The sequence below is a fragment of the Ursus maritimus genome, unplaced genomic scaffold (genome assembly GCF_017311325.1).
Source record: "Ursus maritimus isolate PB19 unplaced genomic scaffold, ASM1731132v1 scaffold_35, whole genome shotgun sequence".
NCBI classification, from domain to species: Eukaryota; Metazoa; Chordata; class Mammalia; order Carnivora; family Ursidae; genus Ursus; species Ursus maritimus.
Genome location: NW_024426119.1, coordinates 24,040,468 through 24,066,202, shown reverse-complemented (window position 1 = coordinate 24,066,202; position 25,735 = coordinate 24,040,468). Strand labels below are relative to the sequence as shown.

At 42.6% G+C, this 25,735-nt stretch overlaps 1 protein-coding gene across 3 annotated transcripts in view; it reads left to right on the top strand.

Moving 5' to 3' along the window:
• The window catches only part of GALK2 (galactokinase 2), a 105,181-nt gene that overhangs the window by 75,916 nt on the left and 3,530 nt on the right, over positions 1–25,735 (top strand). For all 3 annotated transcript variants that reach the window (XM_008705944.2, XM_008705943.2, XM_008705945.2), the window contains exons 8-9: positions 3,582–3,792; positions 20,798–20,999. In XM_008705944.2, coding sequence (XP_008704166.2) covers positions 3,582–3,792; positions 20,798–20,999 — 413 coding nt within the window. The remainder of the gene's footprint in view (positions 1–3,581; positions 3,793–20,797; positions 21,000–25,735) is intronic.

Genomic DNA, 25,735 nt, shown 5'->3' with positions numbered 1-25,735 from the left:
CTACGTATGATCACATCTATCTCAAACTATATGTCTGTAGGTTTGCAGAAAGTTTGCATAAATATATAATAGTATAGTTATGAAAATAGTGGTTGGTGGTTATCTTGGAGTTGGAGTGATAACAGATGATTTATTTTACTTTGTATTTTTTTGTGCTTTGAGCTGGTTTGTGCTTTTTGAAATTTTAAAAATAAGCATGTGTGACTTATATAACCAGAAACAAAAACAACATAGCCACTTTTATTGTGTGGAAAACAGCTTGTTGAATGAATTGTTGTTTTTAGAGGTAACTCAGAGAAGGGATTAGAAATTTTAGCCTTTGCTGGCCAGGGGAAGACAAGACTTGGTCCTTTTCCCATTGCTTTGTTAATACTGCTAAATGCAATGGGAAAGTCAAAGAGATGTGGATTCTGACAGTCAGGCTCCTGAGTTAGGGTCCATTTCTGAGCGCTCTCCTAGCATGTCCTCTTCCTGGGAGCTCCAGCAACTCTCCCAGGCTGAGGGCTTTTTCTGGCAGCAGCCAAGCTCTGAGTTTGCACCTGAGACAACCTGGACGTGCTAGGGAGGTAATATCCTTGGAAGTAGCCCTCAGTGGACGATGGATGAGAGTTCGTGGGTCAGTAATCCAGCTTTCTTGCCCATAGGCAGGACACATCGGAAGTTTTTGCACACAGGTTCCAGAGGGCCCAGCAGGCCCGGCCTCACCTGTCCATGTCACTGTTCCTTGCATTGGCTTCTGTTCCTGTCTCACTTTCCACTCCTGTACCAGCATCTTGGAATTGTCCTTGCCCCTAAATCCTTGCCTCAGAGCCTGCTTCTGAGAGACACCAACCTGAGGCAGGATCCTAGCACTATTTATCTGCTTCTTTCCATGTCTGTGGACAAAACATTTGTTGCCTGCCTTCTTGCCTACAGAGCATGGAACAGGTTCAGGAACCTCCCAGAAGTGGTATCTGATGTGAATACTTAATATATCCAGTGGCAAAAAGGAAGTGGTGAATGTTGACAAAGAACTGCTTTCTCTTATTTCCCCACCCTGCTACAAGTGAGGAACTTGTGATGAAATGACCCATCGCCCTGACTCATAGCCCTGCTTCACAAAAGTGAAATAGGCCAATCACCAAGGCCTCAAGTGGCAAATTCCTTCATGAAGTTCTGTGTTGGAGCGACACTGATCTTACCCACCCACTTCCCTCATCTGCAAGTCATCCTTCTGTTTCCTGAGCCAGATTTCAAAGGGCTTAAGCAGCTTTCCTATTTTACTTGCACAGTGCAGTGTGCTGTTATTCAGTGGCTCCTGGCAGTGCAGCTGTCACTGACGGCATGTGGTACATTTCAGCCTCCATTGAAATACAGACCAAATGGCTTATGTGGACCCTCCAGCTGGGGCTAAGTGGACCTGACAGCGAACTGGGATATTGGTGGAGTGAACGTGAGCTTCTGTATGTTAGTGCCTCTGTCTGTGGAAGGAAAGCACACAGGGAGGCTGCCTTTGAAAAACAACCTTGTAGGCAGCAGGCATTCCTCCCAGAGTTTCTCCTCACACATCCTTGGCCCAGTTTCCTTGGATCAAATGCCTGAGGCAGTGTGACTTGTTCAAGTGAGCCTGGGGATGGAAACTTGAAGACTGATGTTGACTAAAAGGTTCTTAGGAAGAGCCCACTGTCATCACTTGGGGGCCATTCTTTGATGTTTTTTTCTTTTCCTTCTTTTTTTTTTTTTTTTTTTTTTCCTTCTTTTTTTTTTTTTTTTTTTAGAGGGAACCTATCCATCAAAATGTTTGTTTTTAAATCACTAGAATGTTCATTTCTAACACAAATCTTAGTTTGTGCTTAGAAATCCATTTGTAGGCCTTAAATGGCAATTTGAACTAGTGTGAGCGGCACCGTAGAAGTATTAGCCATAACTCACTGACACTGGGACCTTGAGGAAGACAGAAGGAGTTAGAGGACCGGGGTTCGATTTCCAGCTCTGTTTCTTACTAGACCTTGGGCAAGTCATCTACTCTCACCTCTTAAGTAGAGTAATAATACCCACCTCACAAGGCTGGTGAAGATTAAAAGAAATAAAAAGCGCATTTTAAACCATACAGCACTATACAGCTATTGATTACTTCCGTCTGCTTCAATTGCTTATTTCATCTGGTTTGGATCTGTGTTTCAAGAAAGTATCATTCCAGGAAATTATCAACTGCAGCTCTTTTTCTGTATAAAATAAATATATTGCTTTATGTATGTCTTCATGAGTTTTCTCAAATTAGTTTTGGACTACATTAGAATAGAGACCATGAATGAGTGAATGAATTAAACGAACGAGCGGATCTGTGGAGGTCTCAGTCTAGTACTGCTTGTGAACACTAAGGGGGCTAAGCAAACAAAGTCAGAAGAAAGATCTGAGCTTTAGTCCTTGCCTTAAGAATGGTACCATGTTCTGGGAAATAATTGAACAGAAAAATACAGCTCTTCTCTTTTTCCCTGTTCTGCCTTAAAATCATTAACTCCTTTCAAATGTATGAGCCAGAGTTTTAAAAAGAGGATTAATGAATATAAGAACTTCTGTTATTAACATTCTTCAGAAGTGAGTGGCCCTAACCAAAGTTCACTGGTCTTTGGTACAGCCTGCTTCCTGTCTAAAAGAAAGGCAAATGAAATCATCAGCATAATAGGAGAGTAAATCAGATGCACATTTCCTCGAAGAGGGAGACAAGTTTTCCCTTCTTTTGCTTGTTTCTTTTTGCTGTTTGTATTGTCTGCACCTGCCTCACACCCAGGGAATGAATTTTATAGACCTCAGGATGAGAGATATCTTCACGTTTTGATGGTCACCTGCTCTAAAGGGCTCAGTCAGTGGTTTGGGGAGAATGACGGGAACGTATTCCGGATTGAGGTTGCCATGAGTGGACCTGGTCACAAAAGTTTTGTTTGTCCTTAACCCTCTCCGTCAGACTGAGGGATGCCTCAGGATACGGTTGGAGGCCAAACTCTTTTCTTGAGGGTGGAGAAACATACAGCTCTAGTTCTACCAGCGACCTAATGAAGTGGTTTTTCATAAGGTCACCAATGAGGTTTTCATTTAAAATCTGGGACTTTACTCCAAATGCCCAGATACTTAAATTCATTAGCCATTTTCAAAGAGGCATGTGGTAAACAGGAAGTGCCCTAATGAAATCGGGCATACAGTGTCCACCTCAGGACCCAGATCACATGAGAGTTGAGTAGTTTTCTGTAGACTTTATAGAGAGTGGTGGATTAGGGATGAACTAAATAGGGATAAAAGAACAAAATCATTCAAAGCAATAGCCCTGAGGGAAAGTGGTGACAGGCAAAAAAAAAAAAAAAAAAAAAAAAAGAAAAAAAAAATCAGCGGGATATTAGGTTTTTTAAGGCAAAATGTTTAGTCTGTGAGTGTCACACAAGCATGTTTTAATTCCAAACATCTGAACCAGTGCGCATTTTCAAGCAATGATGGGAAATGTGGATAGGTTGAATGGAAAAAAAGAAAACAGTTGAATTTGGCTAATTAAAAGTGTACATGTCGATTTCTGAAATGGAAGCTAAGCATTATCTTGGTTCGAATTGCAGCTCCTGGCTAAGTACAGAGGCTTGCAGTGGGATAAAGTGCTGCGGCTAGAGGAGGTGCAGGCCACACTCGGGGTCAGTCTGCAAGAAATGCTGCGGATCACAGAGCACGCCCTTCACCCCGAACCCTATAGCCCTGAGGAGGTCTGCAGCTGTCTGGGAATTAGCCTGCAGGAGCTTCGAACCCAAATTCTGAGTCCAAACACTCAAGATGGTGAGTCCGCAGAAGATCGTGAAGACCTTGGGTTGTTCTACTCACAGCTGGAAAGATTCCATTTTCCCCATGGATTTTACTGATTTTGAAGCATACTTGAGGGTATTTGGAGAATGTGTGTGTTTTGGCAAACTTAATTATCTAGATTCTGGGCTGCATTAAATTCATTGATTCATTCATCAACAAACATTTCCTGATCTGCTATATGCCAGGTATTCTGGCGAGGCAAAGGTGGATGAAACATGGTTCCTGCCCTCGAGAAGTTCCTATTTCAGGATGTTTCTCTTTTTTTCCTCTGTGCATTTTTCTGATTATTATACTATGTACACAAAAAGGTCTAGGTTTGAGCCATGCTTGTAACTGCTCAGACACCCCCTGGAACACCAGAAAGGTCACTGCTTAGCTTGAAACTTATTGCCCACATTAGTGTGAAAGCTTTTTCTGTTTGCCTGCCGCTTTCAAGCGATGTTGTTTTCACACTGGTTAACATCAGCTCCCTGAGATGAAGGGAAAGGTTGGAGGTGAAGGCGGCTTCTCAGAAGTAAAGGTTGTCTATCTGTGTGTGGGCAGTCAGCACTGGGGAGCAGGGACATCTACCTAAGAGCCAGTTGTCTACGGAGGGAGAGTTGGGGTAGGAGCTTGTGAAGGCCAGCCTCAGGGCCCTGTTTCAGTTCAGTGCATTGCCCAAGCTGCTTAACGGGGATGTGTACTTTGTCCTCAGTTTGGCCTAAGCCTGTCAGCTCCCGGCTCCCTTTTGAGTCCATACATGCCCACTCGGACTGTATTGTCTTGGCTGAACCATTCCACTTACAGATTGCATCTTGGTCTTGCCTCTGGACTTTTCATCCTAAACATCACTGCCCTTTTCTGATGGGACCTGTCCTCTTTTCTGAAATGCGGTTCCTATCTCTCTTAAAAGCTCAGTGTCATGCTTACCTTTTCCATATCCTTCTCAATCCACAGCTGTTCTCTTTCTCTGTATCCACATTCCTTTTTCTCTGCATCTGCCCATCTTTCCAACCTCTCTTTTTTTTTTTAGCATTAAAAAACCCCAACAAGTTAATTTCCAAAAAAACCCTGGAAAACACAAAAGATACTTTTCTTATCATAGTACATGCATTGCTGTTTACGTACATATTTAAGGTTTTTCCCCCAAAGAATAATGATTTCATTGTTTTTATAAAAATGATGCATGCTTAATCTTACCCCTTCATCTAAAATAACTACCCTGCTAGCCCACTTGCAATGCTATAATTTACTTATGTTTTGTTTGTACTCAATATATCTATGTTGAATGAATGAATCCATTTTGTAATTCTGCCATCCTTAAAGGGTTTCTTCCTCTTTTGCCATTGGAATTAGTAAGTTAAACAAAACAAAACCAAACCTATGAACATAAATCAGTCTGTGGGTTTCTAGGATCTCCTAGATTCGTGTCACTTGATTTACTTTCTGAATCTAGCCATCTAACTTCAGCCAAATTTCCAGCTGAATTCTCTTGGCACTCAGCTTTCACTTTGGGGATCAAGATCCTATTGTATCTTTGCCTTGTTCCTTCTGAGTTTGTGCTTTGGTTGGTCCAAGACCTTAAGCAAACGTTTCTCTTAACCCTTTAGAAGATGAGAGTCTCACTAATTGTGGTGCTGCACTTAGAATGTATGAGTAGGTGCAGAGGTGACATATGCCACCAGCAGGGGACTCTAGAGGGTGCCTCCACCCCTTATTCCAGGTGCATACACTTTAACATGCTTAGTTTTGACTAGAACTAATTTTTCCCATCAGGGAGATCCATGCGTTTCTCAAAGGGATATGGAATCCAATGTTCTCTTTCAACCAAAATTGCTTTCTTTACCTGGATATGAGTGTGAGCTGGGAGATGTGGACTGTGAGGTGACAGTGTAAGGAGAAATGTTTATAATCAAACTGTGGTTTGCAGCCTTTGCTAAGCCAGCCAGACTTCCAAAGGCTCATGTACAATTGTTGTTTTCTCTTTCCAAATTTCTAATAATTAGATTTGGAAAGCTCAGAGGCCATTAAAATTAAACACACAAAGGAAAATCCTCAAATCCTTTAGACGTTGTTTAGAATGGCTACAGTCCATCACTAGGAACTGGCCAGGAGTAATTTAAGTATTATTTGTCAGGCCTTGCCCACAGGTAGGAAGAGTCTAAGGGTGTGATATGATATATGGGTTTCTAGAAGTTCAGGGGCCAGGCTGGTTTGGGGGGTTTGTCTCCTAAGGTGTGAACCAAAAGGCCAAGAGGAAAAGATGAAGCTGTGGTCAGACCCAGGAGAGGTGGGCGCATACAGCTGGTGCAGGGGTGGCCCCTGTGCTCAGAGGCACTGTGCTGGGGTGGACACGAATCTCAGTGCTGAGCTCAGTAACTGCCTGGGACCATATGCTGACAAAGTGCTGGCCAGTCGCTGACTGATTTGTTTGGAGCCTGTGATTTCCTAAGTCATGAGCAATAATCAGGCATTTGAGCAACCACAAGGCACTGACATGGATTGCTCTTAGAGAAGACACCTACAGTAAAAAAGGCAACAAAAAACTTATTTGCTTTATGGTTCACATATTTCTCTTCACTTGCATCATATAGTTTGAATCTCACAACAACTCTGGGTCACACGGTTGTCTTCATTTCAGAGGTGAAGAAAGTAAGGTCACAGAGTTATAGGATTTGTCAAGATTTACAGGTGGTAAGTACGAAAGCAGACCCCAAATCCTAGTCTTCTGATTTAATCCAATTCTCTTCCGGCTATTGATTTTTTTTTCTCAGCATATTAATAAGCTGGCCTTAGCAGACCTGCACCAACTCAGATAATATTGGATTTTTATTTTGCTTGGCTCTGATTTTTTTTCTTGAAACTAAAGAGAGGTGATGAAGATAGGTTTCTTTGTGGTTAAAGAGTTTCCTTTTGGCTCTTTCCGATTCCGGTGCTTTGGCCTCAGAAGTGTAAAATCATGTAGCTTGCTTAATTTAAGGAGCAAACTCAACTTAGCCAGCATGTGCGTGAGCTGTTGTGTTACAGACGAACTGTGAGAAGTGCTGTGGAATTTCTTAGTAGATAAAAGTGCGGTCCTCATAGATTATCTCAGTTAGGCCGGAGAAAAGTAGTTTGTTTTTATGTGATGGGGAAATATAAAGTTGGTCAGTAATTTCATTTTCTAATTAAGTGTTCTTAGATATTAAGGAAATGGATTTAAAAATAGTTTATAAGATATAAGGCACTAAATTCTATGACCTCAATGCATTTAATTGTTCTTGTAAGAATTTTGGAAGAAAAGTTTTCTATGAAGAGTCTAGAAGAAACTCCAAAGGATAATATAGACCTTTCTAGGGTTTACAGATACTGGTTGAGCAGAAATCCGTACAATCTGGTGATGGACTTCTAATAATGCCAAATAAAATGAATCCTTCAGTTTTGTTTGTTGTTTTCAGTTTTATAATAAATTCTTATGAAACACAGTATTAGAAGGATAAATCAAGTAGCTATTTTTGTTATGCACAAAAGATATGCTTTAAGTTGTTTTGGAAGTCAAGTGTGAGGAAAATTAGCTTTCATTTAGTCCTTTTTCCTTTCCCTCTATACCTCTCTTCCCTCTCTCTGTTTTGTTGCTCAGTTCCTGTTGACTTCTCAGCTATCTGGCCACAGAGGGCAGGATCATGCCAGGAGTAAAGGGTTTTCTTTTCCTAGAAATAAAACTTTTATCTCCGATCACTTGGGGATAATGCTTCTTTTGTGGGTTTTCCTCTTCCTCTTTCAACTGTGTGCATATTATATACCCCCTATTCATTGGTTTACGTTCCCTTTTCAGATATTTAAGGAACTAAACATGAATGTGAACATACTTTATTAGGTATGATTTTAAAGACATGGCATCTTAAAACTCTCAGCTTCTGTAGGCACAACCCAGTATCTGTGTGTTGGAATCAACGCCAGTGATACGTGTTGTGTACGGGCCGGGGCCTATGCCACTGACAGGTAGGCTAGAGCTCAGAACCTCCCCTTATTCCCACCAGGCTAATGACGGCTCCTGAGCCACCGTGGAGCCACAGCTGATGTCTCACTGTGTCCCGTTTTGCCCCTCTGCTGGTTTGGATTCAGAGAACACCTTCTATAGTCTTCATCTACCTAAGAGGACAGCATCTTGCCACTCTTCTTTTACTTTTTGGCTATTTTTGCTTTCATTTTCACAGTTTTAGGTTTCCATGAAGGTAAATATTTTCTTTGTATACAAAGCTGCTTTCCTTATAGTTAAATCTGTTTATTTTGGTCAAAGTGATTATCTCCTATATTGGTGTATTCAGGCTGATTATGCTTCTGTAACAAGTCCTAAGTCTCAGTGGCTTGACCCCTGAAAAACATGCCCACTCTGCATATTCAACACAAAGCAGCAGAGGAGTCTGTTCATCTGAGACATACAGGCACCTAGGTTTGGGGGGCATCTATCTCAATCTGTCCATAATTCCTGTGGCCACAGGAGGGGACTATTGCTAATCACTCAGTGGCTTTTAACATCCGCTAGCGAGCGACACCATCACTACTACTCTCATTTCATTGGCTCAAGCAAGTCACGTGAACGTGAAGAACTTCGGGGGGGGGGGGGTGGGGAAGTGCCGTCTGTCTTAACATGTGTAAAGAGCACGGGGAACATTTTGGAAACAGCCCTAATGACAACCACACTTCCCTGTGCTGTGTAGCTATGAGTCTCATCCTGTCAAATCTAAGTGATGAGAACTAATTTACTTTCTCATGTAAAATTATGAAGCTGGCATTTCTTTCCAGACATCTGGGACAATGAATATTGTTCTTGACCAAATTCCAAGTATTTTCACTTAAAAATTAGACATACTGTGATCTCTTTTTATGTTGCGTATCTCTCTCATACTGGCATTTTATCTGCACTTTGGTGAAATCCTTCCTAGTTCTTGGTTCTCCCTTGTCTTATAGAGTTCACACAGACTCTTTTCAGGAGCCTGTTATTCTATAATCTTAGGTTATGGTCCAGGGAAACATCTCTTGTTATTTTTCAGAGCACCTAGCTTCAGGTGGTAGGAAATTTCCTCATAAGAATTTCTAAATTAGAAACTGTGCACTTCCTCTCCACATGAGTTTGTGTCTAGTTTTTTTCCACGACTCAGGAGAAGTAACTAGGTATGGATGTAGGGACTTTGAGCGGGTTATTGCCAAATTTTAATAGTAATGACAACAAAATGATGACCCACTGTATCTGTCCAGACCTTCACAGTTTTAGTCTCACGAGATCTTGATTGATCTTCATATAAGCTGCAGGTTTCCTGACAGAAACGTGACATGGCACCACTTTACATTCAAAGGCAGAGACACTGCATAGTTTGTTTGTTTTAAAGCTATTGTCTTTAGGCAGGAATGGGGTAGGAGAGAGCACAAGAATGAACACCTTCAGTCCATTAGTGCCGCTGGGTTATTGATGCAGCAGAAAAGACCAGAGACCAGCTCGCTAGGAATAGCAGTGATAGTTTCAATGGGAAACTATAAAATGTTCTGAGAACAAGGAATATAAAATTCTACTCAACACCAAATAGCAAGGTATACATTTCATTTCTGTATTTTAGTCCAACAGGGGAAAAGGGGCAGAGAGGATGGTAATCCAAAGGGAGCCGTCAGATAGACAAAGAGAAAGGGAAAAAGAATCTGATAACGGGAGAGAGTCTGATATGTACACAGAGCTGGTTTATGGACAAGCACATAAACATGAACACAGACCACAAACCAACTCATGCCCGTGCGCATTCCCTTCCCACCTTGGTCCCCGGGGGGCTCCACTCCATAAACACGTGTGGAATCGCGGGCTTCTGGGAAATAGCAGCCTCCTCATCTGTCTGCAGGATATGACCGGTTATGTTGTAAGCCCCTCGAGAATAGGAACATCTCGTGAGATGTTTGTGAAAGTGCGCCCCTTTTCTCTTCCCTAATATCACACCGCATTCTGGAAAGTCCAGGTGTAGAGAGGGTCTACTGTCTTCACTACTTGCCACGAGGAAATTAAGGGGAGGGCCCCATTTAGCCCGCGTCAGAGCTCCCTCACTCTCCCCTCTTGTGCCAGGCCCAGGCCACCTTCCTGGTCTGGGCTGTGCATCCCTTCCAGAAGCGAACGCTGGGCGGCAGCTGTGCAAGCTAGTGGCTCTTGCTTGGCGGATGACACAGCTTCTCACTTCATCTATTGTCGTAATTTGGCCAACTCCTACCTTTTGATCATAATGGCAAATAAATGAGTAATATAAGTCAATAAGAGTAAATGTTTATTCCTTTATTCAATAAGTACTCGACTGAAGGGCAACTATCCAAGCCCTGAGCTAGGGGCTGTGTATCAGCAAGACCGCCATAATCCTTGCCTCCTTTACTCGGCGTTTTGTGGGAAGACAGCAATAAAATAAATGCTGAAGTGTTCTGGTGAAAACATACTACTTATTTCTCAGATAAACACTGAGTTTCCCTTTGCCTCTCCTCGTCCTTTTTGCTCCTTTTCATCCCCCCCCCCTCGGTAATTCAATTAACAGAAGAAAACAAAGACAAGAGCTCATTCCCATTTATGCTAAAATATTAGGACAGGTCAGCTCTAGGTAAGTGTGACCCTTGTTTTCCATAGTCCTTCACTCAGTTCTGCATTGACCAAGACTCCTTTCCAACTCTCTAGGCTCCTTGTCAGATGACTTGAAATTGCCTGGTCCTTTCACTTTTTCCAAGAACAAAGTTTTAGGGAAGTTCATGGGAAAGTAGTTTCCTCAAGAAAGAGAGGGAAACATAAAAATGTGGCTCATCTGGGAAGTAGCTTTAGATTTTTCCTTTGCTGATGGGATGGGAGCAAGAAGTTGACATTTATTGAGAATTAGTTGAGAATTATTGAGAATTTATTGTTACATTCAAGACTCTTTATTAGGTTCTAGGGTCTGGAGAGGAGAAAATGTCACTGCTGATAGAGTCACGGTATTTCCCTGCTGCTGGGGGTGGGTGCCATAGTTTCGGCTACGTAGCATCCTGGCCCCTTTCTTAGGGAAATCTGTGTGCATGTTGATGAGAGGGTGGGTCTTGCTTCCTATGGTAGAAGCCGAAGGGTCAGATATGCCTCTACCAGGTGGCTTGACACCTCACAACCAGGTGACAAGCGCCTTCGGTTCCTCCTGGTGTCCTTTTATTTTTTTTTAATGTTTTTTTATTATGTTAGTCACCATACAGTACATCCCTGGTTTCTGATTCAAAGTTCGATGATTCATTAGTTGCGTATAACACCCAGTGCACCATGCAATACATGCCCTCCTTACTACCCATCACCAGTCTATCCCATTCCCCCCCCCCCCCCGAAGCCCTCAAGTTTGTTTCCCAGAGTCCATAGTTCCTCCTGGTGTCCTGGCATGTGCTTATGTCTGGGACTTTGAGTCTACCAGGCACAGGGTCTGTTGATAAGGTATCTCGAGTCCGATTTCATATCTAGACTTGTGACGTGACTGTGACAGTGTTCTTCACGGCTATAAAGATGAAGACAGCACAGCCCTTGCCCTCCTAAAGCAGCATGTGATAACTGTAATTAGAAGGGAACACACTGATTAGGGAGCGATGGGCCCCGTCTTGTCATCTGACTGGCCCTGGAGTTAACAAGGGCTTCGTGTGTTGCCACAGTATAAAGTGCAGGTGAGGGTGACATCAGCAGAGTGAGGTGAAGGTTTCAAGGTCAGAGGGGCGGGGTTTAGTATGACACACACAATGCTGGCTCTTGCTGCTCTTGGAAGTCTGAGCAAGGGAAGTTATGAACACATGGGATGCCCTTACTCTCCGCAGACACGATGGCATTATGCTGTGGATTTGAAAATAGTCACAAATGACTGTTGGAATTTAGTTTTCCATGGATTAATGTGGTTTGTGTTGAAAGTGCATATATATATATATTTTTTTTTCATCTGTGGTTTTGCTTTTAAGAGCAGGTAGAGATTTTTTTTTCCTCTTAAATATAAAATGCTAATTTAATTTAGTGTTTGCAGCATGGGAATGGGATGCTAATGTGGCTGAAAACAGCAGTTCATTTTTTGTGGGTTTGACCATTTCAGAAACGTCACATTTCTGAAAAATATTATTATTAGGAAAATAAATTTGAAACCACAGTCCAACTTCAATGAGGAATATATAGTGTTTTTCCATTCTACTGCTTAAATAGTCCAAAGCTTCTATGCCTCAGAGCAGGGACTTATTATAACTTTGCTGCATAGGAAAACAGAGGTCTCCCGAGTAGATTCTGAAGTGGTTTCCCCATCCACCTCTGGATTGCTGTTCTTGGAAAACAACTCTTGGGTTAGCCCAGTGGAGCCTTTTGTTTTGAAGAGAAATTGGCCCGTAGCGTGCAGCTACATGGGGGTGCAAAGACAACTAAAGACTCGACTGCTTTCAGCCCCTCACCCAAACACTGGGGAAGTATTTTGGGGTATGAGAGTCTCAGAAAGATTAATTATATACATAACGTGAGAAAGATTTCCAGTTCTCCCGGACCAGCGTATTTATTTATTTTGTTTTGATTAATGATCCTGAGATGAAGTTTTTACCCAGGCCTGATTCCCCAAATATTTATCACGTTTGAGCTTGTTAGCCGAAGACCAGTGCTTTGCATTCATCCATATCCACACAGCCTTTATGCAGTTTGGTGATATGAGGCTACACGAAGAACCTCTTTGTATTGAGGGTGAGGGAAACCATGGTCTAACCGTACTCTGCACTCCTCAGACTGACTCCTAGGGCACACTGGGGGCATCATCCTTTTAGAAGGAATGACCAGTGAAGGAGACTTGAAGTCCAATCATGTGAGGGAAGCTGGGTGGTTGGTCTGGAGAGGAGAAAATGTCACTGCTGATAGAGTCACGGTATTTCCCTGCTGCTGGGGGTGGGTGCCATAGTTTCAGCTTCGTAGCATCCAGGCCCCTTTCTTAGGGAAATCTGTGTGCATGTTGATGAGAGGGTGGGTCTTGCTTCCTATGGTAGAAGCCAAAGGGTCAGATGGCTTGACACCTCTCCCAGGTGGCTGGACACCTCACAACCAGGTGACAAGCACCTTCGGTTCCTCCTGGTGTCCTGGCATGTGCTTATGTCTGGGGCTTTGAGTCTACCAGGCACAGGGTCTGTTGATAAGGTATCTCGAGTCTCATGTCCTATCGAGACTTATGACGTGACCGTGACAGTGTTTGCTGCCCTCTTCCCTTGGCTTCTGACTCATTTGTGCCTAGTTTTCTTGTGTTCTAATAGAGAAGCAGTATGTGGACTTCTTGTCATTCTAATGGATTTTGTGAGCTCTCTAATATCTCAAAATAAATTCCTTTTTCGATTAAGTTAGTCCATGTTGGTCTCCGTTGTTTACAAACAAGAATCCTGACTGACATAATTGCTAAAAGCCTGTAATGATTTCTTACTTCTAGCTGGAATTTCTAACCTGGAACCAAGGGTAGCTTCACGGGGTCTTGCGTGTCTGTTGTGCTACATGTAGGATTTTGGATATTTGTGCATTCAGATGGGGGGAGGGTCTCTAGCTTTTATTCGATTCTTGAAAGTTTCTGTAACTCTAAAAAGGCCAAGAACCATTATCTACAGGGTACAATTTAAATACCTTACTTAGGGTAATTTACCAAACCTTGATGATCTGGCCTCTGTCTACTGCTTCAGTTTTCTCCGTCATTGTATTTCCTGTTGCTTCTGCTCTTGGTCCTCGTTCCGTGCAGGTCACATCTAAGTACTGTGGATTTTCTAAAAGCACTTCATGTTTTTTAATCCATGTCTTTGCTCATGATGTTCCTTCTGCTTTAAGTTCCCAGTGCTTTTCTTGGCTCTTTATCCCACCTTTTAGTTGGTTTTCTGGACACCTACTCATCGTTTAAATTCAGCTGGTCTCACCTCTTCTGTGAAGGTCATAGTCTCTGCTCCATCCAAGTCATCTGATTCCAGCTTTGCCAGCAGGCCATGTCACATTAGCAGCTGGTGTGCGCGTGTCTTCGTCAGCTTGGGGCATTCTCCAAAGTCACTGAAGTAGGTGCGCTGCCCGGGCACATCTTTGTGGAGAAGTTAACCCCCTTTGGGGGCAACAGTGGGCATATCTGTGGACAAATGCCTCAGGCTTCCCATCTGCTGATGGGCCTATTCTGAGGTACCTTCTACATAGTTCTTCGGAGAGGCCCCTGAGCAAATGGGATCAACGGTAGTTCTATTTTGAATTTTTTGGGGAACCTCTGTACTGTTTTCTATGGTGGCTGCACATTTTGCATTCCCACCAGCAGTGTGCAAGGGTTCCAGTTTCTCCACATCCTCTCCAACATTTGTCTTCTGTTGAACTGTTACTTCTTGAGGGTAAAGAGGTCATCTTATTCATTAGTGTTCCCTCAGTATTGACAGAGAAAACTGTATCCTCATCAATGTGTGAAAAAACATAAGACATGAGAGCTTTCTTCAAATCTCTCAAGGGCCGTCTGTGTTTATGTATCTCTGGGGAGCAGAACTAAGACCAAACACAGAAGTTACTGGAACAGAGTTTCGTTCAATATGGAGCTATCAAGGCACCTAAAGGAGGAGAGGTGGTACTTGTTAGTAACAGTGGCTCATTATGGCATGATGACCCACTTGGTTTGCCCACTCTTCCCTCTCTAGCCAAGAATTCCTGTAATAGAGGGTTTTGTGGAAAAAGAGTCCCTCATGTAGTTGCCTACAGGGACCAGGCAGGCATGTAAACTGTGAGGCAAGCTGAGTGTCAGGTAATTGGGAATGGAGGGAACTGTGTGGAAAGGTCAACGACCTTTGTGCAAGAATATAGGTTCAGTGCTGCCAGACTTCAGTTTTTCAAGGAATAGCAGACATCCAGATTCTTACATAAAAATCCCCAGTTTAGAAAACAATACATGGGTCAAGAGCGCATCGCTGTGGCTGGGTGTGGAACGTGCGTTGTTCGTTTGCAACCTTTGTGTAGCGTGTGTAGCAAGGGATGTTCAAACTTTGGATGTGAGGACAGCCTCCTCAAGAGACTGCCCCAGGTTCTGGTCCGTTCGCTCTCTTCAGGTCTATAAACACACTCTGCCTGTTCCCAGCTCAGGCCTTTGGCTATCCTTTCTTCGCAGCCAGGAAACGCTGCTGTTCGGGCTCTTCTTTGATCCTTCCCAGTACTGTTCTTCCCCCACCAAACCCTGTCATCGTGGCGCACCCTCAGCATTTCTAGCACTTGGATATCTGCTGCAGTTCATCACTGTCCAGTGGGCTCAGAGTTTGTTTTCTTTGTTTACCTGAGTTGTTGAGTTCCTCACATCCAGGGCTTCTATTTCCCATGTGTTTACCATCATGTGGACCTGGTGCGGAGCACATAGCGGGTGCTCCATAAGAACGATTGGTTGATTGAACGCGAGGTGGCCATCTTCTCAGGGTGTTTGTCATCACCCGTAGTAGAAGATGAGGTAATAAAAAGGCTCTTAAGTAAAAAAATAAAATTAAATTGAATCAGTGGGGGCTCTTTCAGAAATTGAATGGGCATGTCGCCCATCTCCTATTGACCTGCTGCTGTTAGAGCTTTTATGAGGAAAATGGTGCCTAGTGTGTTACTTCTGTCACAGGCTCTTTCTCACCCTTTCTCACTAAAGATACCGCAAAAGAACCACTCATCTGTTCCCCTTTTCAGATCCATCGATTATAGATGGGTTCTGATCATAAGCTATGTGGCCATCTTTTTAAGGTAAAAGTGAGCAGACACCGTTTTTGTTACAAAGGTTGTCTAAGAGAAAAAAATTATTTTAACTGGTTATGATGAGCTATTTCTCTTCCGTCCCTTTTATGTGAAACACATCTTGTTTGTTTTAGAAATCTCCTTTTTTCTACATCTGTGAAGCAAAACACCATATAAACAATTCTGCCATCTGTGATAATGGGTATTAGGTACACTTTGGACATGGAGCTTACTAATTTTCTTTTAACCTTCTTTTAGTCAACTTTTCCCACTTTTTTGGTGAAGGTGCTAGTAAGCATAAATTGCCAAAATAGTAGGTCTTCTCTATTGCACTTGTCCCATAATTGTTTATCTTGCCAGGTTTCAGTGCGGTTTTGCTACAAAGACAAGGAACTGACCATTCCTTCGGTGAACATTTATTGAGCCCCTATGGTGTGCCAGACCCTATTTCAGCTGCTGAAGATATAGAAGTGAAATTCTGTAGATAAGGAAGGCCCTTGCTTTCCCAGGGCTGACCTAGTGGTGAGAAATAACCACAAGCCAACTAACAAATACATGCACAAGATACTTGAGCTGGTAGTTAAGTGTCGGCGGAATAAAATAGGATGGAGAGAATATGTATGTGAGGGAGTTACTCTAGCTTGGAGTTGAGGGAAGGTCTCCTTGAGCTGTGACAGTTGAGACTTGAATGACAAATGGGGCCAGCCATGTCAAGATCGTGGGGAGGAGCATTCCAGGCCAACAAAATAGCTCCCGCACGGGGCCTGTGTGGTCAGTGTACTGACCCAGGAAGTCAGAGGGAAGGGGAAGTTTAGAGCTAACAGAATTATTATACAAGTGAAGTTATTCAATGGCTTTTGCAGTTTAAATGTTTATGGTCGTGATCCTTTAGATCTTGGAATCTGTGTTATGATTTCAGGATTAGACTCAGTCATTATCTAAGATTCACACTGGAGAAAGTCAATCTTTTAAAGTCTATGTGGTATATCCTGCTTTGAAGCCTCGAATTTGCCATGATAGGATAGGACACTAATAGTGTCTGGTTATATTCTTAAATTAAATTTGCCTTGGAAGTAATCATGCATGTGGTGAACATAGCAAGAGACAACTTCCTTCATCTTTTAATATCATAATTGCTCTCAAGGATTGTAAGAGCTTATAGACAGTTGGAGCATCCGGTTTTAAAGTTAACTGGACAGGGAAGAAAGCTATTGTGGACAAAGTTTCAGATTTTCTTGGATTTTTTGGTATCTGTGTAACAAGAGACCTGACGAGCTGCCAGCACATAACAAGCCAGAATCCTGGATCCAGAGAGCATCTGTGATGTCCAGCCAACACAGAACTGCTTTTCCTCCCAAAGGGTGGTCTCCAAATCTGCTGTAGCCTTTGGCAAGAGTTTTATATCACAATTGAAACCAGATGCCCTTTCTGCCCTCTCCCTTGTTGTTGGAATTACTACCGTTGGGGGGGTGTGAGCCGTGGAGCTCTGAAGGTGCATGGCAGACCTTCGGAGTAGATGTTCCTATTCAGAAGTCGGTGTGAAACTCTCTGCAATGAAGAGATACGAGAAGGTGCCAGGTTTGTGAAGTTCTGGTCATCTGCTTGGTACATTCTGAATGTTTCTTGTCATAAAGCAAAACACTAGTCTTAAGGTTTAGTATAAAACACCTTTCTGGGGGCACCTGCGTGGCTCAGTCGGTTAAGTGTCTGCCTTCAGCTCAGGTCATGATCTCAGGACCCTGGGATCGAGCCCCATGTCTGCTCCCTGCTCAGCGGGGAGTCTGCTTTTCCCTCTCCCTCTGCCCCTCCCCTGCTTGTGCTCTGTCTTTCTCTCTCTCTCTTTCTCTCTCTCTCTCTCAAATAAATAAATAAAATCTTAAAAAAAAAAACAAAAACAACACCTTTCTGGACGGTTTCTATTTTAGAATATTTAATCCTAGTGGAGAATATTTCGTCCTAAAGGACTATGTAATCCTAAAAAAAAAAACTAAAACGTACTGTCCCTAATCGACTCTATTGAGTTTTATTCTAGGATATGGCCCTAAAATGTGTGTGTATTTTATATACGTGACATTGGGAATCCGGACTATCAAAAGTCACTGTAAATTCTTGATTAAAAGTGACTTTATTAGGGGGCACCTGGGTGGCACAGCAGTTAAGCGTCTGCCTTCGGCTTGGGGCGTGATCCTGGCGTTATGGGATCGAGCCCCACATCAAGCTCCTCTGCTATGAGCCTGCTTCTTCCTCTCCCACTCCCCCTGCTTGTGTTCCCTCTCTCGCTGGCTGTCTCTATCTCTGTCGAATAAATAAATAAAATCTTAAAAAAAAAAATAAAATAAAATAAAGTGACTTTATTAGATAGAACAATGAAATATAATGTGTGGGCTTTGTTCGGATCCTGGTATCAACCTACTGAAATTTAAATGACAACTGGGAAAATTTAATATGGGCTGCATATGAGATGATGGACTGCAAGAGTGGTATGGAGTCAAGAGAGTGTTTCCAGCTGGGGCCATCATGGCTTCTTGGAGCATGAAAAAATTAAACTGAAACAGGTGAAATTTTGACAGGGAGAGAAAGGACAGGGAACTATTTTTGTGTGGCTACCGAGTATCTTGAGAAGCAAGCAAGGAGTGTTAGGGTAACTCTAAGTAGGGGACTTTGGCTGGAGGGAAGACCTCCTGCTGGGACGGAGTATGGCTGTGTGTCAGGAGCTCAGTCTGGCAGTGTTGTCCTCAAGGGAGGTTGCAGGGAGGAGAGATTAAGACAGCGATATCAATTTAGAAATGGCTGCAAAATAGTTCAAGTGGGAAAAGGAATAAAGTGCAAATTTGGGTGATGACAGTGGCAATATAAGGGAGGGATGATTACAAGACATGTTGCAAAAGAACTGACTAGATTTGATGACGGAATTTGGTCCTCCTTGAAAGAGAACAGGAAAATTCATATGAATTTTGCATCATTTCACTGATGCAAGCAGTTAACTGTAAGTTTAGTATCCCTAATATGACTGAATTGAGAATGTTTGAAAGAAAACTTTAGTTTTTTATTAATTTATCAAAAGGTAGCCCCACCTTGTAATTACTGAACTTTACACAAATCCTAAGAATGGCTTCACTTCCTTTAGCCATGGCTGCCCTTTTATCCGTCTCCAAGAGTTGGACAGTGCTGTGGAAGGGAAAAAAAAATGTGACCTGAAACTTTAATAAAATGTATTGGTTCGTAAGTGAAATGTGACAGCACCTCTGAAAAAGTAGTAAAAGTCTAGGGAGAGGAACCCGGAGGCCGACACTGGACGATCAAGTCATGTAGAAAAGGCTACCTTGAATGGCCGCTCATTGTCCTTCAGTGGAGTGGCGGAACCAGCTGCAAAGAGGGAGCTGGGGAATAAATCTGACCTGCTCTCTTCCCTCCCATTTCTCAGTGATCTCCCTTTCCCTAATCTAGATGGCAAGGGAACCCAAGGGTGTAATCCTACGGGTCAGCCTCCTGAGGCAGATAGCGGTGTAGAGAAGAGCAGAGAGTAGAACTGGAGGTGCAGACAGAAGGTGACAGTCACAGCATCCTCTTTACAACACCTAACAACATGGGGGAGGGGAGGAGGCTTGGAAGGAGATTTTCATAGAATCATAAAATGTTAGACCTGGAAGTAATTCTCAACCTCGTTTTAGAGATGGGGAAATAGAACCATGTAGGGGTACAGTTAACTGGGTACAGCTAACTGTCACAGAGCTGAGAAGAAATCAGAACTTGTGAGTCACAGCTCTGGCTCTTTCCAGTAGGCTAGGTAGCTTCCATATAATCACAAATTCCCCAGGCCCACGGCACCAGCCTAGCCACTTCAGCAAGGCTGAAAACGGTAAGGACGTCCCAGTTGTTATTCAAGGGAGTGTGTAAGCATTTTAGATAAAGCCACTGTCGTAGGACATGTTTCTGTAACTGAAGTTAGAGTCATTGTGGATAATCTAGAAAGTATAGAAATGTGTTAAGGAGAAAATAAAAACACCCATAATGTACCACAGAGATAATAACTGTTAATGTTTTGGTGCTTTCTTAGAATTTTTAGAAATTAAAATTTATATAAATATGTATGTATGTGAATGCAAAATTAGTATCAGTTATACATACAGTTTTGTATCTTTTCACTTGATTTTTAATGGCTGTAGCTTAATTTTTTTTAAAAAAGATTTTATTTATTTATTAGAGAGAGAGACAGCCAGCGAGAGAGGGAACACAAGCAGGGGGAGTGGGAGAGGAAGAAGCAGGCTCCCAGCAGAGCAGGGAGCCCAATGCGGGGCTCGATCCCAGAATCCTGGGATCACGCCCTGAGCCGAAGGCAGACGCTTAAAGACTGAGCCACCCAGGTGCCCCAGAATGTAGCTTAATTTTTAAAATGTTTCCTGTTAATTAGACATATAAGTTGTTCCCTATTCTCTGCTATGATAGATAACGCTGCTGTACATACGTGTGTATACATATGTAGGTACTTATGCTTATCTCTAGGATACATTTTTATAAATAGAATTGCCAGCGTAAGCATTTTCAGTGGTCCTTTCAGGTGGGTCACAGTGGAAAGAACGTGGCCCTGAGATCAGACATCCTGATTGATATTCTGCTTCTCCAGTTTCTGGATGTGTGACGGTAGGCGTGTCATTTCAGTCTGCTCTCTGTTCCACAGGGCTCGTGCTGCCACCCCCCAGTGCTGTGAGGAGAGCTACACGAGACAGTGTCTCTAAAGGGCCCGACGCGCAGGGGGTGCCCGATACACGCTACGTCTCCCTCCCTGCGGGAGAGTTAGTTTGCACGCGCGTGCGCGCACACATCCGGGTGTGTAGAATGAAGGGTGCAAAGTGTACTTCTGAGACGGTACTCCGTATGGAGAAAAAAGTAAAACTGACTTGAAAAGGGACAAAGGTAGACTATGAAGATTTCTTTCAGTGAAAGAGAGACCTATTTAAAGTCTAAGGTATTGATAATGAAGATAGAAACGGAAGTCCTCAATGACTGTTTTTCTTTGCACTGGGTTGCCCAGTAAATATTTTTTTTTTTTTAAGATTTTATTTATTTATTTGACAGAGATAGAGACAGCCAGCGAGAGAGGGAACACAAGCACGGGGAGTGGGAGAGGAAGAAGCAGGCTCCCAGCAGAGGAGCCCGATGTGGGGCTCGATCCCAGAACGCCAGGATCACGCCCTGAGCCGAAGGCAGACGCTTAACGACTGCGCCCCCCAGGCGCCCCCCAAGTAAATATTTCTAACCTTGGTCCCCGTCCCCTTTCTTCCTAAGTGCTAGTCTTCAAACTCTACCAGCGGGCAAAGCACGTGTACAGCGAGGCCGCGCGGGTGCTCCAGTTTAAGAAGATATGTGAGGAAGCACCTGACAACACGGTCCAGCTGCTGGGGGAGTTAATGAACCAGAGCCACGCGAGCTGCCGGGACTTGTACGAGTGCAGCTGCCCCGAGCTGGACCAGCTGGTGGACATCTGTCGGTGAGGCTGAGAGAGCAGCATGGCTCGCTCAGAAACTGTCCAAATGGATGAAAACAATGCAGTATTTTCATAACCTTCTAAGTGAAAGGAGATCCTTCCCCGCTCCCTGTCCGAGGGGTTGTGTACAGAGCTGAACTTGTTCCCTCTTAAATCTCTGAGGGAGAAAGATTGGAGCCCTGACCCCACAGATTGATGAAGCTCCAGGTTGGAAATCTGTTCTTCCCATCTTAACATCTTGGGATGACTTGGTATTTCAGGGAGCTTTTCTGAGACATGGACCCTGTTGTGACTCTCTCATATTTTCATCAGTGGTATCCACTACAACGGTGGCCCTGCCAGCATCTTCTCTTTGGTGTCCTGAGTTTAGTAGCTTTATTGAAAAGAAGGGAGAAAACAGAGAGAGGGCCTCAACCCCGATCAAGTGTATTCAGGGGCAGGGGAAGTTGCTGAAGGAATTACTCCGAAAGCCAGCATCTCCTGCCTTCCAGATTTAGGTTAGGCAATTTGGAAAAATAAGGATCTGATGAAAGCCTATTTTATAAATGGTTGGTTGAAACAGAAATGTAAAGAGGAAAACTCTTTCACAAAGCCTGAGAAGAGCTTCCTTATAATTGTTAGAGAATGGGGATAATGGATAGAGAAGAATGGTCACTTTACCCAGAAGGGATTTCATTGACCTTGGGAGAACTGAAAGGGAAGTTGGGAGAACTCTCCGATGGCTAGATGTTATTTCCACTGTGAGAAGATGATACAGAATTGCCTGCAATTAGTCATAAAAATATAACTAACCACTTGGCGCCTATGGCTTGCCTCACTCATTGCCACACTCCCAGCCTGAAAAGTTTGAATCAGCTGGCTCCAGTGATCACAAATGGCGTGTATAACCCAACTTGCAGAGCAATTTGAACATAGCATTGATGAGAATCCTTCTGCTGACGTCAGAGTTTGCTCACTAATTGCCAAAAAGCCTTCCAGAGCTTGTTCCATTAGAAATGCTCTTTTCCAAAAGTATCAAGGGCCCAGTAAATGGAAGGGACAAATACCATTCAGTTCTGGAAATGAGAGGAAGTGGAATGATTTGTGCAGAAATCAGGAAGAAGTGTCTTTGCCTGGATGGTAGCGGGATAGTTTGAATCCCACCTGAAAGTCAGTGAAGGGCCATCTGCCAGCCTCCTAGAATTCCCTAAAGAACTTTCTCTTCCTGGGATGGCCAGTCAGCTCTTGCTCTTTTGGAGCCTACATTCCCATGGGGAAAGAGGGAGATGACAATTAAAAATAAATTGAGTGGTAGTAATAAGTGTTATGAAAAAAAACATAGAAGGGATAGAAAGCACCAAGGTTGGGCGGATACTCTTTCTAGGAATTGGTTGAAGAAGGCTTCTCTGAGGAGATGATGTTTGAGCAGAAACCTGAAGGAAGTGAAGAAAGGAGAATAGCAAGTGCATAGGCCCCGAGGTGGGGACGTGGCTGCCACATGTGAGGAACAGCGAGCAAAGCAGTGAGGTTGGAGGACAGTCAAGAAGGAGAGAGTAGCGGGGAGTGATGAAGTAAGAGAGGTAGTGGGGAGGCATACCACCTGGGCCTCGTGGGCCATCGGAAGGACTCTGGCTTTGGGTGGAGAAAGGTGGCAGTGAAGTGCTAATGTATCTGATGCCAGATGCACTTTGAAGAAAGATTCAAAACATCGCCGTGTAGGTGAAAGACAGGAATCGAGATGACTCCTGGATTTTTGGCCTGAGATGCGGGGCTCGATCCCAGGACCCAGGGATTGTGATCTGAGCCGAAGGCAGATGCTTAACTGACTGAGCCACCCAGGCACTCCAGGTCTATATATTTTTAAAAATGTGATTCCAGTGAAAGATTTAGTGGCCATGTCTTAAAAGGGTTTAGAAGTGTACCTTTTATTTATTATTTCACTTGTTTTTGGAAACGCCTTTCTTTTTTAAAATTTTTATTTATTTTTTATTTTATTTTTTAATTAACATATAATGTATTATTTGTTTCAGGGGTACAGGTCTGTGATTCATCCGTCTTACACAATTTACAGTGCTCACCATAGCACATACCCTCCCAATGTCCATCATCCAGCCACCCCATCCTTCCCACACCCCTCCGCTCCAGCAACCCTCAGTTTGTTTCCTGAGATTAAGAGTCTCTCACGGTTTGTCTCCCTCTCTGGTTTCATCTTTTTTTATTTTTTTCCTCTCTTCCCCTGTGATCCTCTGCCTTGTTTCTCAAATTCCACATATCAGTGAGATCATATGTAATTGTCTTTCTCCAACTGACTTATTTTGCTTAGCATAATACCCTCTAGTTCCATCCATGTTGTTGCAAATGGCAAGATTTCATTTTTTTGATGGCTGCATAATATCCCATTGGATATATATACCACATCTTCTTTATCCATTCATCAATCGGTGGTCACTTGGGCTATTTCCATAACTTGGCCATTGTAAAATAATGCTGCTATAAATATTGGGGTGCATGCATCCCTTTGAATTAGTGTTTCTGTATCCTTTGGATGAATACCTAGTAGTGTGATTGCTGGACTGTAGTTCTATTTTTAACCTTTTGAAAGGCTTCCATACTGTTTCCCGGAGTGGCTGCACCAGCTTGCATTCCCACCGGCAGTGCAGGAGTGTTCTCCTTTCTCCGCATCCTCACCAACATCTGTCATACAAACTGAAATCTTAATGTGATCTGAGCTAGACTACATTCAAAAGGCCTTTCTAGGTAGCTAGCCTATAAGGACAATGTGTAAGAAGCTACTCTGTGACCCAAGTGGAGAGAAGAGGGGGAAAGAGAAAGGACATTTTTTCAGTTGAGCCTTTTACTGTTCTTTAGGAGAAAATCAGTTTAGCATCCAAAGAAGGGACCAGGGAGGGAGAAGGAAACTACATTTATGCAGTTAGACTGTTTATTATTTTTATTAAATTAATGTTAGAAAACCTCAATTATGTGAAAGTATAATAATGAAAGAAAAAGATGAAGCTTGTCCAATTATAAAATAACTCTACTAAATGAACAAAATGTAAATTTTAAGACACTGCTAAATTGTAAAGTAGGATTCATTGAAAAACACAGAGCAATTCTGAAACCAAGTCAGTTATATGTGAGACAGCTCATTCGTTACCGGTTCTCCTGTTATACTTAAGAAATAATAATTAATGCCTTTTATTTCTGTTTGACACTTGCTGAAATTAGAGACCTCATTGCTGCATCATTGTCCAAACTATTAAGGAAGATGAATGACAATGTTAATAGGCTAACAAAGATTACAGAAGTTCATTTGCTGTCTTCCTAAAGTCTTTTCAAACTTTACTCCACAGCTATGCTGCTCAGCCTCTTGTGCCCATTCTCCTGACCATGTCAGGGAAGAATGAAGTGTAAACCCATATTTGTATGTTCCTTCCCCCATGAACGTGAGGCTAATCTTCACACTCGGACCAATAAAGGGAGAGGTCCATTTCAGCTGCACTTAGGGGCTCACTTCTCTTTGGGCTTGTCTTCCACTCACTGTCCTCTCCACCATCCATATATATATATATATGTGCCATTGTAGGAACCCACTCAGCTGGTCTTTCATAGGCTTCAGTGGCTTACATTTCTCAAATAGACTTGTAGTTATATTTTCTTATACTTTCTCATTTGAACAGTATTTGAAGTTTGTGGTTTCTTAAATCTAAAGCAATCTGAAAGTGTTTCTAACTTGGCTACAAAAATCATAGAAATTGTTCTGGAAGGTCTGTTTTCCTGAGATTGTAGCCAGAAGAGTCTAGGCTTTAAAGCAGAAGCTAGAAGTCTTTCCACATATAGAAAATATTACTAACAGCTTATACTTATATATAATATACATATGTGAGCTGTCTCACGTATAACTGAAAATTGTTTTATGTGCCTCGGAAAATTCTGTTTTAAAATTTAGCTATTTCTTAAAAAATATATTTTGTTCAGGGGCCCCTGGGTGGCTCATATGGTTAAGCGTCTGCCTTTGGCTCGGGTCATGATCCCAGGGTCCTGGGATCGAGTCCCACATCGGGCTCCCTGCTCAGCAGGACGTCTGCTTCTCTCTCTCCTTTTGCCCCTCCCTGCTTGTGTTCTCTCTCTCTCTCTCTTGCAAAAATAAATAAATAAAATCTTTAAGAATATACATATTTTGTTCATTCAAAAGAGATATTTTATAATTGTTTCGACATCATCTCTTTATTATACTTTGTTTCACATAATTGAAGTTTTCTAACATTTAATAACAAACAGCCTAGATTTATATTTTGATATTTTAAAACAAATATAATAATCCAACAAGCATTTATTAGAAGCTACCAAATGTCTGGAATTGTGATGGGCTGGGGTTAGAGAGATATATATAACCCGTCTCTAAATCCAAAATATGCTGAAATAATTAACTTAATACCCATTTGTATGATACATAAATATTTTGAAATAAATAAAATTGAATTGAAACACAAGGTACAATTCCTTGCTTCTTTCCCTCTTTGTAGTTTATAGCAAAGTTGGGTCTTACTGGAGCTCCCTCCCCCCTCCCTTGCCTTTTTCTGTGCCTGTGTCTTAGTAAGTGTTTTATGGTCCAATCAGTTCACTTAAAGTAGGACATTTTTGTCGGGCTATATTAGATGCCCGGAAAATTAGTTGTATGAATGTACTTTTCAGTGATAAAAGGATCAAAGGGAACATTCTTAATAATCTGCATCTCTTATCTGCCCTAGCCTTTATTT